At 39.5% G+C, this 18,261-nt stretch overlaps 1 protein-coding gene across 4 annotated transcripts in view; it reads left to right on the forward strand.

Moving 5' to 3' along the window:
- Positions 1-1,323: 1,323 nt before the first annotated feature.
- Positions 1,324-18,261, forward strand: part of MICU3 (mitochondrial calcium uptake family member 3) — a 97,159-nt gene continuing 80,221 nt past the window's right edge. For all 4 annotated transcript variants that reach the window (XM_053578732.1, XM_053578733.1, XM_053578734.1 and 1 more), the window contains exon 1: positions 1,324-1,713. In XM_053578732.1, coding sequence (XP_053434707.1) covers positions 1,345-1,713 — 369 coding nt within the window. In that variant the 5' untranslated portion in view covers positions 1,324-1,344. The remainder of the gene's footprint in view (positions 1,714-18,261) is intronic.

Consider the following 18,261-nt stretch of genomic DNA (forward strand, 5'->3'; position numbering starts at 1 on the left):
TATAATGTGTATCTGATAGGTTACTTACAGGCCAAGGGTTAGTGAGGAATAAGAAGCACAGAAGTTGGTCCAGACAACCTCATTTTCATTGTCTTTCAAAGCCCTTAGTCTTCAGAAGAATCACTCAGAATCGGCTAGGCGCCCGTAGCTCAGTGGTTAAGGAGCTGGCCACATGCGCCAGGGCTGCTAAGTTCGAACTCAGGCTGGGCCTGGTAAACAAAAAAAAATAGCCAGGCGTTGTGGCGGGCACCTGTAGTCCCAGCTACTCTGGAAGCTGAGGCAAGAGAATCGCTTAAGCCCAAGGGTTTGAGGTTGCTGTGAGCTGTGACGCCACAGCACTCTACCGAAGGTGACAAAGTCTCTGTATCAAAAAAAAAAAAAAAAATACACATATATATAGCCAGGAGCAACGTATCTTAACCTCTTGCGGCTGTAGCCCAATTGGAGACTACTGGATTTGATGTCTACAAAGTATTTTAGGGGCTCCTAGCAGCATTCCACAGTATGAAAACTAAAACTAGCATAACTGGAAAACTGATGTCAAATACACCTCCTCATAGAAGAAAAAGTACAGCAAAAACAAAAGTAAAGATGACACAATACACCATTTACTTTATACTAATACCAACAGACTCTCCCGCATGTGAGGGTACCTTTCAAGATTTTGTCTTTTTCAGAGTTTTTAAAAAATCATTAGCTTCATATATCCTTGTTTAAGACAGTATGATGTGTCCACAGGTATGCAAATGTACCTAAAAATACTAAAGGTCGCTAAAAAGACAGTATTAGCCTCCTCCCATCAAAAGTCCAGATGCTGTCCTAGTTCAGTCAAGGGCAATCTACGCCTTAATTTGCAATCTTTACGACTTGGACCAAATCAGTGCCTCATTTTTATTGTACATGTGAAGCTACACTTGCAAATCACTGACGACGCCCTTGAGGATACCGTTAGGAGGTCGCTGTGATCAGGGCTCTGACACCCACTCAACAGAGCAGAGGCTGGGGACCATGCGAGCGGAGGGCGTGCGGACACCCCGTCCCACCAGGATTCTGCAGAGTCCCGCTGACCCTGCTGTCCCCTGCGGCGCTGGGCTCTCGCGCAGCCAGGTGCCGGCGCGGTTATTTATGACTGCGTGGTTGCTGGGGGCGGAGGGGTGCAGGAATTCACTGTCTCCTCGGGGCCAAGCCCGCGTCCCCCAAGCTAAAGCCTATCCCCAGGCCTCAGCTCGCAGCGGCCGCTCTCGGACAGCGCGACCCGCTCCGCTCCGACTTCTCGCGAGGTTTCGGCTCCCCTCCGCCCCCACCTTCCGCCCCCTCCCGGCTGCTGCGCGGGCGGCTCCCGCTATGGCTGCGCTGCGGAAACTCCTGTGGCCACCGCCTCGGCTGTCCGCTCCCCAGCCCTTTCTTGGGCCGTGGGGGCGGCCTGCGGGGACAGCCCCGGGCCTTCCTGGGCGGCCCTTCTGCTGCCGGGAGGATGACGAGGGGGCTGTGGCCGAGGCGGCTTGGAGGCGGCGGCGGCGCTGGGGGGAGCTGAGCATCGCGGCGGCGGCCGGCGGGGGTCTCGTCGGCCTCTTGTGCTACCAGCTGTACGGGGAGCCCAGGACCGAGCCCCCTGCGCCCGGTCGTCCCTCCGAGAGCGCGGCCGCAGAGCCCGAGGACCCACCCCGCGGCCGGGGGCTGCTTCCCATCCCGGTCGCCGCTGCCAAGGAGACGGTATGTGCGCGAGCGCGTGCGCGCGCCGGGGCCGGCCGCGCCACCTGCGCCCGGGGAGGGCTAGGGTGACAGCCGCGCGGGGTGCGCCGAGACCTTGGGCCGCCGTGACACTGGAAACTGGCGTTTGTGGACACGCTGTTAGCTCTGAGGCCGCGGCTGGGGAACCTCCTGTGAGCGGCATTGAGACCTCCTAGGCCAGACAGCCACGTGTTGGGAAGACACAGGCGATGTTGTCATTGAAACAGGAGGACTTTCAAGGTCGTTACAGCTACCACCTATCAACATAAACTCCAAACTAACACCTTCCCCCTTCAAGAAAAACAAACAAACTCAGAAATGAAGGTCTTGACTGGCAGAAAGTGGAAGGCTGCATGCGTGGGAAAAGGGAACCTCCAGACTGGGCCGGGTGACTGCAAATGACCCAGGAGGTCCAGGGAGATAGGATGCGTTTTGAAGCAGTGGTCTGAAGTCTCAAAAGTCATTGCGTTAGTTTATTGACACTTATTAGCCCCAGGAGAGAGGAAATGCTAAATCGATGTAGCCTGCTACAGAAGGAATGGGAATGTTACTAGACCGGAAAAGAAAAACGTCATTTATTCAAAAGGAGTATACGTCTTTCTCTTTTTTTTTCCTCTCCGACCTCTAAAGCCAGAGTCCCTTAAGTAGGTGCAATGAAGCAGAAGAAAGCAGGAGACTGTAAATGAAACTAACTCCTGCAGAGTAAAATGACATGAAAATGTTCACGTGTCCTTATGTAGTTAATAACATAAGGCACAGGTACAGACAAGTATAAGGTGAGAGCAAAGAAAGGAGCGTAATATTTTTGTCATATCAGTCTATTTAGAAGTCATATGAATGAATAGAAAAATTGTCTAGGGAAATTTTCCTTGTTAAGACTGAAAGAGTGTGAAAGGCTTACAAGAAAATAATTTAGGAAAGAGACAGCTGTGTTGTTTTTAACTTCAGTGAAATTTATATAGCCTTTGTTCTTTGCCTAAGTACACCGTGGTCATCTGATGTAAGTGCCTTCGGTTCTTTTGGTGGAAGTTGTCAATGCATTTAGATTAGGGACTTGATGGACGATCTAGCAGCAAATCACAAGCAAACAACATAATGTACTTTTAGTCAATGAACATTTAAATTATTAGGAAATAACCTTCTTCACTTCAGCCCTCTCCCCTCTTACGACCCCCCTCCCACCATACATTTTTGTGGCTTGGGAAGCAGGGTAGCATTAGACTTGTGCTCTGATTAACCGAATCAGAACTTTTAATCAACCACAATTGATCTGGGAACAGATTAGCAGAGTAGAGAACATTCAAATAGTATTTTCTTTCTTTTTCTTTTTTTTAAAAAAACTGAATGTTAAAGTTAAAAAATATTATGCATTTTTTAAAAGGCTGCACTCAAAAAGCTAGAACTCTGGCTCCACCACCTGCTAGTTGTATTGTTGTGGGCAAATTACAACCTGTCAATGCTTGTTTCCTCTTTGTAAAACGAGGCTAATGCTTAGTAGTCTCTTAGGATATTATGAGGATTAAATGAGTTACTATAATATATCTAAAACAAAACGGTACCCCTGGTGGGTAGTGAACATTTAATAAATCTATTTTGCTTTTATTTTACTCATTTACATATTGTGTTTTTACTTACATTATTGCTTAGTGTCTATGAAAGTTGCTGTTTTAGAAGTCGAATGATAAGTCCTGTGTCTTACCCTTCCCAGCCTCCAGTACTATATTCTGATTGTCATGCGTTTTGTATGTGAACTTTTTTCTCTTTCTGAAAAACTTTACAGTCTCTTCTCTGGTGTGCAAAATTTTTATAGTAATGAGCTTTATTGTGGGCATTTTTTTCATTGATGGTGCTAGGTACTTAAGGGCCCACTCTGTGTGGAAATTGATGTCGACAAGTTTTGCGTAATTTTCTTGCATTATTTCTTGGACATTTTCTCTTTTCTCTTTTTCTATGATCTTTTTCTGGAACTGCTATTATTATGACTGAAGCTCCTGACAGATCTCAGTCTAGTTCTAATCTTTCTTATATTCCAGTTTTTAATATCATTTTGTGTGTTTGTTTTTATGGGAGATATCTTAGACTTTATCTTCCAACCTCCTACTGAATTTTGTATTTCAGCTATCCTGGTTTTTTAATTCCAACTATTTTATGTTCTCTGATAATCATGCATTACATGTATTCCATTTGGTTTCATGGCTGCTTTATTTTCCTTTTTTGTTATAAGGATATAAATTACAGTTCTGGTTTGTTTTCTGCCCTGTTTCTTACCAGTTCTTTGTTATTTTTGTTTGACTTTATAATCTCTTACTTTCATTTTGGAGGTTTCCTCACGTATGTGTGGTTGTTGCCTATCTATTATTTCAGAACCACTTAGAACGTCTTTGTACGTGAACATGGCTTTTCGTATGGTGATCTGGCTTATTAGAGTAGCATCCAAATGTCAGTATTTTATAGTTCTTTTTCCCTTGTACTACTGAGTGTCTCCAAAGACTAGGAGCAGTGGAAGGGGCAGTAATCTGGCTGTAAGCACATTATGTGCACATATGTGGAAGAACATTTGTGTTGGGTGAGTATGTAATGAACGACGTGCTTACATATTATTTAATCCTCTGTTTTTAGCCCCAGCACTTTCTCTCCCTCCACAGCAACTTGTGTTTCCAAGGCCTTGTCCTTTCTGGGGTTATATAAAGAAAATAGCTTCCTTCCATTTGGCCGTCTTCTCCATAGCACCCAGGTTCTGCCTCTGCTCCCTTTACTTAATTATCACTCCTCCCTCTCTCCAATTTTATAAAAAATGTACAAATTCTCTTGAGTGTTTTAGTCTCCTCTCCTTTTCTCTTTCTTAGTCCTATGTATTTATACCCTTTTATGTTACTTTACTGTGATTTTAGCATGGTTAGGGGAGGAAGGGGTTAAGGAGACTCCAGGGGTCAGTCTGCCATTTTTAAGAAATATTATTTTAAACCTATGATACTGCTTTATTTTTGATTCTCCTGAAGTGATAGAAATGATTCATTTTGATGTTTAAAACTATAGCTAAGAACTTATGATTTATTAAGTGCCTTTTAAGTATCATATGATGCTGAACAAAACTGTCATATACATTAATCAGTACATGTTGTAAGAATAACTGGTAGGCGTGAACAGAAATAATTTATAGAAATATGGTCCTATTACCATACACTTGAAGTTTTTCTTTTAAAGACATTGACTCTTCCAAAGGATTTCTCTGACTCCACTGATTTGTTAAAATGTCCCCACTTATCTAGCCAGGCAGATAATGACTTTTTTGTAATAATTTGTTCCTTGGTTGTCTTTTCTGCTTGTCTTAGCCTTTTGAGACTCTGTGTGGGTCTTGGTCACCTTTATATCTTTATAGCCTAGTGTGGAGCTTAGCCCAGTAGACACAGTAAATATGTGTTAATTAAATAAGTCCATGTTAAATATCTATATGGGATGTATACACTGTGAGAAATTAATAGTTAATATTTTGTTCAGCTAGAGTAGTTATTTAAAACATTAGAATATGGAAGACTTTAGTCAAGATCAAAATTCCAGGCTTTGGCAGATCAAATCATGTGAACTGTATTTATTTTAATTGTGCAAATTTGCCTTGCCAAATTTTTTCAGTAAACTATTTCTTTTGAGTTTTAGTCTTAAAACACTTATATTTATTAGTGGCAAAAATTTTTGTTGTAGAACTTATGTTTTGTTTCAGGGTCATAAAAAACTCTGTTAGATTACTTAACATACTTCATTATTTTGCTTATTATACAGAATATATGACCTATTTTTAAGATTTGTTCATTTTAAGATGCTTCAACTTAATATAGTTGTGCTCTGGAGTGGAAAACAAGTTAGAGAAGTAAAAGTCACACGTCCCTCACTTTAAATCAAAACCTTGAAGTATTTAAGCTTAGTGAGGAAGCATGTCAAAAGCTGAGAGAGGCCAAAGCCTGGCTTCTTGCTCCAAACAATTAACCAAGTTGTGAATGCAAAGGGAAAATTTTTGAAGGAAATTAAAAGTGCTGCTCTCTGAATGTGTATGAAGGCAAAACAGGCTTATTGCCATGGAGAGAAAGTTTTAGTGGTCTGGGTAGAAGAGCAAACCAGCCACAACATTCCCTTAACAACAGAGCCTAAGCCAGAGCAAGGCCTTAACTGTCTTCAATTCTGTGAAGGCTGAGAGAGGTGAGGAAGCTGCACAGGAAAAGTATGATGCTGACAGAGATTGGTTCACGAGATTTAAGGAAAGAAGCCATATCCGTAACATAAAAGTGCAAGGCAAGCAGGAATTACCGATGTGGAAGCTGTAGCTGATCCAGAAGATCTAGCTGTGAAGATTGGGGAAGGTGACCACATTAAACGAGAGATCTTCAGGGCAGACAAAACAGTCTCTTATTGGAAGAAGATGCTGTCTAGGACTTTGTTTGCTAGAGAGGACAAGTCAATGCCTGGCTTTAAAGTTTCAAAGGACAAGCTGACTCTTTTGTTAGGGCTAATGTAGCTGGTGACTTTAAGTTGAAGCCAGTGCTCACTGACCATTTTAAGAACCCTAAGGTCCTTCAGAATTGTATTAAATCTACTCTGCCTATGCTTTATAAGTAGAACAACAAAGCCTAGATGACAGCACATCGATAGACAGCATGGTTTACTGAATATTTTAAGCCCCCTGTTGAGACCTACTACTGAGGAAGGGAAAAAAGATTCCTTTCAAAATATTACTGCTCATTGACAATGTCCCTGGGCACCCAAGTGCTCCAGTGGAGATGTACAAGGAGATAATTGTTGCTGTCCTATGTGCCAACATGCATCCGTCTTGTAGCACATGGATCAAGGCATAATTTCGACCTTTGACTTTGTATGTTCTGCATACATTGTAGAAATGGATGCACCTTTTATCTGGGTGTCTATGAAAGCTGGTTTATGATGGTTTGTGAATACCCTTTCATGCAAATTCTTGCATGAAATTAAATATAATTATTATTTAAGAAATTTATAAGGCTATAGCTTGTCATAAGTTGTGATTCCTCTGATGGATCTGAGAAGAGTAAATTGAAGACCTTTTGGAAAGGAGTCACCATTTCAGATGACATTAGGAACATTTGTCACTCATGGGAAGAAGTTAGAATATCAGCATTAACAGACATTTGGAAGAAGTTGATTCAAACCTTCATGAATGACTTTGAGGGATTCAAGACTTCAATAGAGGAAGTAATTACAGAATGTGGTACCAATAGGGAGACAATGAGAATTAGATGGGGAGCCTGAAAATGTGACTGAATGGCTGAGCTCTCATGGTAAAACTGGAACGGATGAGGAATTGCATCTTAGGGGTAAGCAAGGAAAAAATATTTTCTTGAGATGGAAATCCACTCCTGGTGAAGATGCTATGAAAACTGTTGAAATGAAAACAAAAGGATGTAGAATATTACGTAAGCTTAATTGTAAAGCAGCAGCAAGGTTTAAGAAGATTGACTCCAGTTTTGAAAGAAATTCTACTTTGGGTAAAATGCCATCAAAAACAGCATTACATGCTATAGAGAAATCTTTCATGAAAGGAAGAATCAATCAACGTGGCACATGGCATTGTTATTTTAAGAAATTGCCATAGCCACACTGACCTTCAGCAGCCACCACCCTGATCAGCCAGCAGCCATCAGCATAGGCAAGACCCTTCACCAGCAAAAAATTACAACTTGCAAGGCTCAGATGTTTGTTAGCTTTTTTTTAGAAATGAAGTATTTTTCAGTTAAGGATGTACTACTTTTTAGAAATAATGTTAGTCCACTATAGTATAATGTAAAGATAACTTATGTGCACTGGGAAGCCAAAACATTTGAATGACCTGCTTTATTGTGGTGGTCTGGAAGTGAAGCGGCAATATCTCCAAGGTAAGCCTAAAAACACATAATAGTCTTAATTTTGTATAGTGAGGGAAGTCACACGGATACGAAATTCAAGGTAGCTTAATTCTGTGTAGAATAACATCGTATAGGAGGTTCAATTAGCCCAGCGGTTCTCAACCTGTGGGTCTTGACCACAGGAACTGTATTAAAGGTTCGCGGCATTAGGAAGGCTGAGAACCACTGAACTAGGCAGTCCCCTATTTTGGTTTCCTCGGTCGTGACAATTCACCACATTCTACCTGTACTTCTGCATGGCCTTACCATGCAGTGGGCTCATAAGCAATGATTTATGTATAGATTATTTTGCCCTAAGTAATTCACAGGTAAAATTTGAGAAAGATTCCTTTTTCTGGTTATACCAAAATAGGAGTTGTAGAAATGTATGTCTATGAAAGCTAGTTTATGACGGTTTGTGGATACCCTTTCATGCAAATTCTTATTGGGAATCAGCACATGAAACTATCGTAATCTTGAACTTGAATTTTTTTTAAAAACTCCATCTGTAATTCTCTTCCCAGACTTGGAAATTTTAAAATATGTACAGCAACGGGCTTCAATGAACATATATAACATTTTTCTTCCTTTATCTATGTTACCTCCACCATAAAGATATACAGACATTGAATTGTATTTTACATTGAATTGTATTTTGAATTTGAATTCAGGTATATTTGAGTTGAATGTGACTTTCTCATTGATTTTCACATATAATTCTACTTATATAATTTGGAGTTGGATTGGTTATGAGTACTAAACAAAATGTAGCTGCCTTCTTATAAATTTAATGTAATTAATCTCTAATAATTTTTGAAAAGTGAATGTCATTTTCTACTTAAAAGAAAATATTTGAGATCATTGAAATAATTGTATTAACTTTAAATTTTTTTATTGTGTATATTTTTGTGGTACAAAGTAATATTTTGATGTAAATATATATTGTAGACTAAATCAAGCTAATTAACATATATAGCACTTTACATTTTTATCATTTTTAATCCTAAATTTTTGAAGCATCTTTGAGGGAGATTTCATTCATCACCCACACTGTAAGTCTTATCTCTCATAAGAATTTAATAAATTCTTATAATGAGTTAAATTAATAATCCAGAAATAAATTACAATTTATCTAATTATTATAGTCCTTTGGCAATCTTGCTTTTATAAAATCATCTCATTGATGAAAATTTGCCTTTGACTTTATGGCGATCAGGAGATCATCTCAGTACCTTCGTGAAAGGTGAAATAATGGATTCTATTGCTTGTGTTATGTGTGTGAACTAATTGGATGCTGAATCACAGTACCATTAGTGGTAGGTGTGAATTTAGTAACTAATGGCAGTTTCATAAAATAGCAGATGCAGAGATCATACGTACATTTTTGTTTTCTTACCCCTAAACATATGAGAAAACAGAAGATTCACTTTCTCTGGAGGCACCTTTTGTCTTTTAATGTTAGTGCCTGATTAAGGGCTTGTCCATATAAAATTAGGTACAGTAGTTGCACCTTAACCATGTGTTCTCTTTCCATATTTTCAGTTAACAGCCAGTGATCAACCTCTGTCTGAGAATATGAAATGGAAAAGTCGAGAAATAAATGACTCAAAAGTTTAAGTTGTACACAGTTCTGGGTAGTGTGATGAAATCTCGTGCAGTCCTGTTTCATCCTGTCCAGGATGATGATCTTCCGTCCTTTGGTCCTGTGTCTCCGTGCTGTAGATGTTACCAGTTCCTTAGTCACTTAGGCTGGGTTACCAGATCCCCTGCTGCAGTGCTGTGTTCAGCTAATCCTCATTTTACTTAATAATGGCCTCAAAGTGCGAGAGTACTGGTGCTGACATATTGTTATAATTGTTTTATTTTATTATTGTTGTTAGTATCTTACTGTGCCTAATTTATAAGTTAAAATAGGTGTGAGTGTTCATTGTTTCATCCAGCCCCCATGCTGGGCAGGGCTAACAGGTAATAAAATTCCATGACCAATGTGTGCCCTTTCCTTTTGACACTCTGGGGCTGAAGTAGGGAGCAGGAGGGCCAGGGTTCCTTGAGTCTCCTGTTGTAATGGTACATCACTGGCATCTCCAAGATAAAAGCCGGTTCCTCATACCAGTTTTTTGTAAGGTGGAGGTAGGGTTTGGGTTTAAGATTTTGTTAATTTGATTTTAGGGAAACTCTGAAATGTTCCCTCTCAGTTGTCTCCTGGGAAAAATGTAAATAATGGTTTTGCTTTACTTACTATCCAGAACTGTGTAAGCAGTTAACACCTGATAGCAGTTTACATCTATTACTTTAATTAAATGACGTCATAAAAACACATTATCTCTGTGCATGCTCTTTGTAAACTGTAAATATATAATTGAAAATTAAAATAATTTTTTTAAAAATAGGTGTGAATGTACAGATGCCTCTTGTCTTATAATGGGGTTGTGTCCCAATAAATTCATCATAAGTTGAAAGTATGTTAAGTTGAAAGGCATTTTCAAATTAAGATGTTTTGAACTTCCAAGGGGTTTATCAGGACATAACCCTATTTTAAATAGAGAGCATACTGAATGCTTATCACTTTTCCATCATTGTGAAGTCAAAAAATGGTAAGTTGAGCCATCATATGTCAGTGAAGATCTGTGTAAGAAAAGACATGATACAGTAGATACAGGGTTTGGTGCGACCTGTGATGTCAGGCGTCCCTGGGGGTCTTGGAGACGATCCTTCCATGGACAAGAGGCAATTCTCTATCTAAACTGGTGGCTCCCTAATCCCATGCTAGGTTTACAGCGTTGCTTAGTCACTTTCAACTTGATAGTTCTGTCAGCAGATGACTTATTTAATCCCCTAACTTTCTACTTTTTTTCTCTTTTAATTAATACACATTATCATAATCATTCTTGAGGAATTTGAACTTATTTTACTTATTTTACAAGTAAGCAAGAGGCTTTGACTGACTTTGACTTGATTTGCATTTTGGGAAGATGACTGTGACGTGGTGTGGAAGCCGAGGGGAGGAGGCTGGGTGAGATGCTATTATTGGTCCTTAGATAAGAATGTGAGTAAGTGTGATTTTCTGTATTTAATTTTCAAAAACATAAAAGTAGTTTTTAGCCATAATTTTTGTTTAGACAAAATATAGTTATGGCTTTACTAGGGAAATGACAGTGAGGCAGTGAGAAGCTCCTGAACTGGAAAGAGATTTAGAAGGTATAATCAAAAGCACTGATTGTTGACTGGCTTGTAGGGATGATGGAGATGAAAGACTCTAGGCTGGTGTTCAAGGTTTTATACTGGGCAGCTGGATGGATTTGCTGCAGTTTACTGAGACTGGGAGGTTGGGAGTAGTGGGTATGCACGAGAAGGTTTTAACTTGTACAATAGATCAAGTGTCTTTTGGACAGCTTGGTAAATTTTCAGTTGGACACATAAGGCAGAGCTCAGGAAAGAAGTCTGTGCTATAGAAATAGATTTAGGAGTCAAAGTATTAAAAATCTTAAGAATGGATGACATTGTCAAGAATATGTAGCATGAGAAGAGAAAAGCACCTACAGAGAGTTCTGATGGACCGACAGAGAAAAGGGAGTTCTTCAGAAGCAGGAAGTTAGGTCCAGGTGGGTACAAAGAAATCTAGCAGGGTCAAGGAAACCGAGGAAAAACAGCACTGTACTTAAGAAAGAAAGTAGCTGCGGTTAAAGATGCCCAAGGGGGTCAACTAAGGTAGAAATAGAAAGTGTACATTGGATGTACCAGTAAGGAAGTCATGGTTGATTAGGGGAAGAGGGAGGTGAAAGTTAGGTTACAGTTGGATAAGCTGAGAGTAAAGGGAAGGTGGGCAAAACGAAGTGAAGTGTTGAACACTCAATCAAGAATTTGGCCATGAAGTGGGGGAAGGAGCTTGAGGGACATGGAATTGATTTTTTTAAGATAAAAGACCCTCAAATGTGTTTAAATGCCGAAGGAGAGAAGACAATTAAACCTAGACATAAGAAAGAGTAGTTGATGTGCCAAGGACCCAGGTGGGGAGTAGGAGATAGAACTTAAGGCACCAGAAAGAGTTTAATCTTAGATAATAGGAGACATGCCACTTCCATTGTAACAGGAGGAAGGGATGTGAGGAGGCAGGTTGTCTACGTGTTTGGGGGCAGGTGGTGGCTTTATTTGCTCTGTGAAATAGGAGGTAATGTCATTTTCTGAGAGCAGGATACAGAAATGTGTGGAGTGGCTAGGATAGAGGTTTAGGGGAGACCGAAGGATTACAGTGCCCATTGTGAAAAACTGGAAAACCATGAAATCTTTTAATTTGCTCATGTTTTGTATTTGCGAAAGATTAAATATGAGCTTTTTAATGATAAAGTGAATTTTTAACTTACATTGAAATGAAATGAAATGCAGTTTTTTAATAAGGTCACTTTTGATGTTCTCATTTATAAGTTGTTCACGTTATCCCTCTTTTTTTGATATGTATAAACCTTAGTAATCTGAACTAATTAGCACTTTTTTTTACCCATGATGTAATATTTAGCTTGCAGAGCAAAAGTACCAAACTTACAAGATTAAAAGATTTTAAGAATAAAAGATTTACAAGAATAAAAGATTTTATTCTTTTTGTTTAAACTTGCCCATCAAGTTTAAATTAGATCTCACTGATCTCCTGTAATTGTTTTGCCAAACACCAAGAATTTGAGTAACTTTATTTTGTGTAGTGTAAAACATTCTTATGATAGAGAAAAATATGTTTAAAAAAATCAAACAAGCTCTGTGTATAGCATTATCTATCTAGCATTAAAGAAAATGCCAAGTCATTTGTGTATTAAGGATTTTCTAGATATATTGGTTTCTTCTTTCTCTTGAAGCCTTTTTCTTTATTCTCTGATGTTTGATACATTATGTAAGCTAAGTAAAATGTGCAACTTTCACGCTGTATCATTAATTGGTTAGCATAACAGTGGCTGTATCGTAGTAGTAGTGTCTTTGCTCATTAAGGAGTTATTTTTCCAAATTAGAAAAGTAGAATCAAATTATTCCATTTTTTATTCTACTTTTTGATAAGGATGGTATCTATCTAGTTGATACTGTAAGTATTACTGAGGTGAGATATTTGGACTATCCCTTTCCCTGGAAGGGATAAAAAGGTAGTTCAAATTGCTTGTAGAAATTCAAAGTGAATTTTTCCTTCATAGCTTCACATCAAGTCAGAAAGACTCTCTTAGGTCAGGTACAGTTTAAGCTAGCTCCAACCTATTAGAATTAGTCTTTTCAAGTAGCATCATATAAAGGTCTTCCGCTCACTCTGAACTTACTCTTACTAATCTGACAATGGGGTGTTACTTGTAATTTTTCATATACGCGCCATGTTTGTTGTCCTCAGAAGGTTTAAGAAAGTTTTGAGGTGTTATTGCAATCAAGCTTAATCATACACTCGTAAGGATAATAATGGGTGGTTTTTAGACTTGAGTTTGTGGTGGAAGGAGATCAGCGTGACCTGAACATTTCCTTCCTTCTGGATTCCAACTTTGCAATACGTGGGTCACATTAGGACTTTTCCCCCCTCCCCCACAAGTTCTTGCTCTGTTGCCTGGGCTAGCGTGCAGAGGCCTGGTCATTAGGATTTTATGTTCTCACAGTAAAGAGGACACTCTAGGTAACCTTGTGGTCCAGGACTGTGCAGATGTGCTGTTAGAAATGCCTTTGAGGGATTCCCTGTGATCTGCCAGCTCTGTTGCTTACTTGATCATTGTTCCGTGGTCAGGTTAGAGTTTTGATTCAAGTCTTTTATAGTATGAACTTAACAAACCAAAGTCAAGACATCTTATTTGGAAAGAAGGTTAAAATCTGTACTTGGTACTTTAATTTCATAGTGAGTCAAAGGTACAAATATTGAGTGCTATTGTGAATGAATGGTTGAAAAATAGTCCACATTTATATCACCAAATAATTAAAATCTAGAACTTATTCTGAATTATAGTAGTTTAAAAAAATATATTTATAAAACTTTAGGTAGAGGGACACTTCTCAAGGTTGTTATCATCAAGCAAATTACAGAAGAGCAATGCTTTATGTCTTTGGCCTTATATGCACACCCCTTGCACAGCAGGATCTGAAACATGTCTAAAGCCATGGATTGAACTGAACATGCATGTTTAGTAGAGTGGTGAAATGGGAAGGATATGGAGAAGTGAATCAGAAAGGAATTATCTGAATGTCAGATATACAGGCTTGCCATAAAGTTCAATTTAAAATTGAAAAATTTAAATTAAAGTGCAATTTAAAATTGCACACGAACTCTGTGGACACCCTGTATAAGAGCAGAAGTTGAGTAGGTGGTAGGAGTGTATCATTTTCTTACAGGGTTATAGAGAAGTTCTAGAAACATCTCTCGGATCTTTTGGTGTTACATATGTTCAGGAAGCATTCTGTTAGGCTCTGCAGAGAAAGTGGCATTCTTCAGTGGTATAGTTTATTTCGAGTGTCTTCTACAGCAATATTTTCTTAACTGTAAGAGCACTACAATTAAACCTACAAGTTTAATTGTTTTGGAAAAACAGAGCACTTGGGGACAGAGAGTGATTGGGGATTTCTAACCTAGAAAAATTGGTGAAAACACTGTCGCGTATGGACTGACGGACTCAGAGCCGTACATTCTAATCTAAAGCAGTGTTGCTGTACAAATTCATGCCCCCAAATCCGCTAAAATAAAATGAAGCAATGTTTATTTTCATACCGTTGTTGAGCTTATGCTTGGGAAAATACAGATCTTCCTCCCTTTCCTTCCCCTCATATCCTCACTTTGCAGTGACCTCCTTACCTTTTTTTTCCTTATGGTTGCTCTCTACAGCTGCTTCCAGCTGAGGGGTTAAAGTGATTATGCAAGCAACATAGACTGTATGAGTGAAACAAAGGTCTAATCAAAGACCAGCTGGCTTGGAGTGGTCAGGAGACCTGGGTGAGAGCAGTGGCTCTGCCTTTACTCACCTGTGCCTGTAGCTGAGTCAGCACCTTTTGAGTTGGCCTTTCAGGAGGTCTCAAAAAACAATTTTATTTATACGTCACTGGTCAAAGCTTAGTCAAATGACCCTATTTAACTGTAACAAAGCTTGGAAAATGCAACCTTTACTTTATGTGCTATTATTATGCCTACCTAAAAATCAGGGCTTTCTTTTTAAGGAAAAATTAAAAAATGAATTCTTATAGGAGACTTCTGTTAGTTTTTGTTGGGTGCATTGTATTATTTTGGGGAAATGGCTTTTAAATGAAAATGCTCAAAAATAAACTGTGGAGTGCTGTGACATTATATACACATGCATGCACACCCAGACGTCTAGACTATACACACATACCCTTGCATATGTATATTTTATTCATCCACTGTTCCTTTAGTCCTTGTTACAATAAACAGAAACCCCATAGTCCTTGTTACAATAAACAGAATTTCTCTCTTAGAGTTCCCTCCTCTTACCTAACCACTGCAGAACTCTCATCAGATTGTGTGTCATAAGCCTCTCATTTGAGAGAGGGTCCTGCCCCATACCCTGCAGAAAGGAAAGCTGTACAGAGCAAAGAGTCTGCACAAACAGGCCTCGTTGGGTCTAATCATACTCCTCTGTCCAGTCACATTTGATGCTGTTGCCCATGCTTCAGTCATGCCTGGCTAATGATACCCTCCAAAAGGCCCCAGAGGGCAGAGTTCAGGAGATTCCAGATAGTTGACCCAGGAGCTGGGTTCACCTGAGGACAGCATGGGAGCTCCACCACCCTCTCCCCATACTTCACCTTGAGCCTCTCTTCATCTGTATCCTTTGTAACATCCTAATAATAAGCCAGTAAACACACGTGTTTCCCTAAATTCTGTGAGCTACTCTAGAAAGTTAATTGAATCCAAAGAGGGTTCATGGGAACCTCAACTTGAATTCAGTTGGTCAGAAGATCCAGAGGCCCAGACTTGTGACTGCTCTCTGAAGGGGCAGCAGTTAGGAACCAAGCCCTTGACCTGTGGGATCTGGTGCTATCTCTACATAGATAGTATCAGAATCGAGTTGGAGAACACCCAATTGATTGCTACAAAAGTGGTTGCTTGCTTGGTGGTGAGGAGAACCCTACCACACACTATTAAAAATAAATGACTTATACTTCTGATTCTAGCACTATAGCATACAATCTGTTATAAAAAATCTTTTAGGCAGGTGTAGTGGCTGATGCCTATAATCTCAGAGCTTTGGAGGCTGAGGTAGAAGTTGACAAGGCCAGGAGTTTGAGATCAGCCTGGGCAACATAGTGAGACCTTCATCTTTACAAAAAACGTAAAATTTAACCGGATGTGGTAGTGTGCTTCTGTAGTCCCAACTGCTCAGGAGGCTGAAGTGGGAGGATCACTTGAGCCCCAGAGTTAATTTTTTTACGGTGAGCGAGAATTGTGCCATCACACTATAAGCCAGGTAAGAGTGAGATTTTGTTTTGTAAAAAAATAAATAAATAAATAAAAAAGTAGTTTTAAAGTAGTACACTGTGTGCTCACAAGAAATGGAGAAAAATTTCAAGGGGCATAAAAACAGAGGGAACTGATAACCAGAACAGTATGTGTGCTGTGGCTTACTTGGGGGAATAGTAGGGTCATGAATTCATGGAATTCTAAGGACTTGGATTTTAATGCCCATGTGGAGACAGGAGATAAGACCTGAAATACCACCTACCTAAGGCCAGAATCCTCATCAAAAAGATGGACAAGAAAAAAAAATCCTACCCCCAGTACAAGTTGATGATAAGAAAACATGAAAATCTCTGCCTGGGCTTTGAGTGGGAAAGACGATTGTTCAAAATATGTAAGCATAATTGCATACCACATCATGTGAGTTCAGAATTAGAACTTACATTACCTAGGCAGAGAAATAGCAGATGTAGTTGGCAGAAAGAAATGTAAAACGTGTTTGGAAGGAAATATCCTGAGCATGGGCTCTGTGATGAGAATGAGCTTGTAGTACAAAAGTGCAAAACGTGAAGTTCTAGGAATAAGAGTCAGTAAACTAAATGATTATATTTCAAACAATTTGATAGTAGGATAATTTGGTTGCGCCTGTAAGTGTATTCAAAATGATCAAAGATGTAATGAAAACAATATGAAAAATAACAGACTGGGCAGCGCCTGTAGCACAGTGGTTATGGCGCTGGCCACATACGCTGGGGCTGGCGGGTTTGAACCTGGCCTGGGCCAGCTAAACAACAATGACAACTGCAACAAAAAAATAGCCAGGTGTTGTGGTGGGCGCCTGTAGGCCCAGCTATGTGGGAGGCTGAGGCAAGAGAATTGCTTAAGCCCAAGGAGTTTGAGGTTGCTGTGAGCTGTGATGAGACTTCAAGTCAAAAAAACAAAGAAAAAAGAAAAGAAAAAAAACAGTGTAATAAAGAACAAATAGAACTTCTAGAAATGTATTATAAAATATAGCCGTTAGAAACTGGGTAGGTTAGATAGTTTAACTGAAGAGGCTGCAACACACAGAAATAAAGATAAGGCAAATATTATGAAAGTTTTCCGGGGCGGCACCTGTGGCTCAAGGAGTAGGGCGCTGGTCCCACATGCCGGAGGTGGCAGGTTCAAACCTAGCCCCGGCCAAAAAAAAAGGAAGTTTTCCTACCTGTAGATAGATATGGGGTGATTTTAGAATTTTGTCCTTGTATTTTCTGCTTGCAGAGAACTTTGCGGCTCTTATTAGATGGGCCTTCTACTTGAGTGTTGAAATTCTCTCTGACATGATTTGGGGTGGTGAGAGAATTATGAGTCATATGTCAAAGTCCTCTTTAATAAGTGAGCGGGAATTCTAACAAGTTGCCCCTGGCAAGGTGGTGATATATAACTAGAGCAGATCTGCTTTCATTAGTATCATTGGCTGAGAATTTATCAAATATAAATATTCAGGTGAAGCTCGTGGTAAAGAAGAGCAGATTCCCTTCATCATCTTCAGTGACCAGAAATGCTGGTTGGTTAAAGACCGGGGACCAGGTTTGTTCTGTTCCACAAGTATTTGAACTTTTGGGAGTATGTGTAGAGTGAAGTTCTAAAAATAAAAAAAAAAGAAGATTGTTGAAAAAGGAAACGTTCTACTCTTGGTCACATAAAATCCTTGAATAGCTTCTCCTTGATTTTTCAAATATATCACATTCCAGGAACATTTTCTTTTCCCTGGAATGTGCTCTTCTCCAGAAAGAAAGGCCAAATTAAGTTACCTGGTTATGTGTTTTCATTTTCTGCTTGATTCCTGATACATCACCTCCAAGACCCATGACCCAACTTAATCTACAGAATCATAATTAACTATGATTTATATTAATTAGTCATAAAAAATAGACCTTCATATTTCAGTGGATCAATCCATAAAAGCTTTACTGTTTATGTAACAATTATCGTTTATGATTATGTAACTATTCTAGACGTGCATATGGGTTAAGGAAGGCTCCGTGTGACTCCCCTTCATGTCTTCACTCAGGGGCCTGACGGATAGCAACTTTGCCATCCGATTCACTGGCCTCAATCATTTACAAAACCATCACCTCTTTGAACCTGGTTTTAGGGCCATTTTCCGGGTGCTTAATCTATAGTCTGCCTCTATGCTGATAAGTGTATCAGTTTCTATGCTAATTGGTCTCT

Source organism: Nycticebus coucang, chromosome 24 (assembly GCF_027406575.1).
Source record: "Nycticebus coucang isolate mNycCou1 chromosome 24, mNycCou1.pri, whole genome shotgun sequence".
Lineage (NCBI taxonomy): Eukaryota > Metazoa > Chordata > Mammalia > Primates > Lorisidae > Nycticebus > Nycticebus coucang.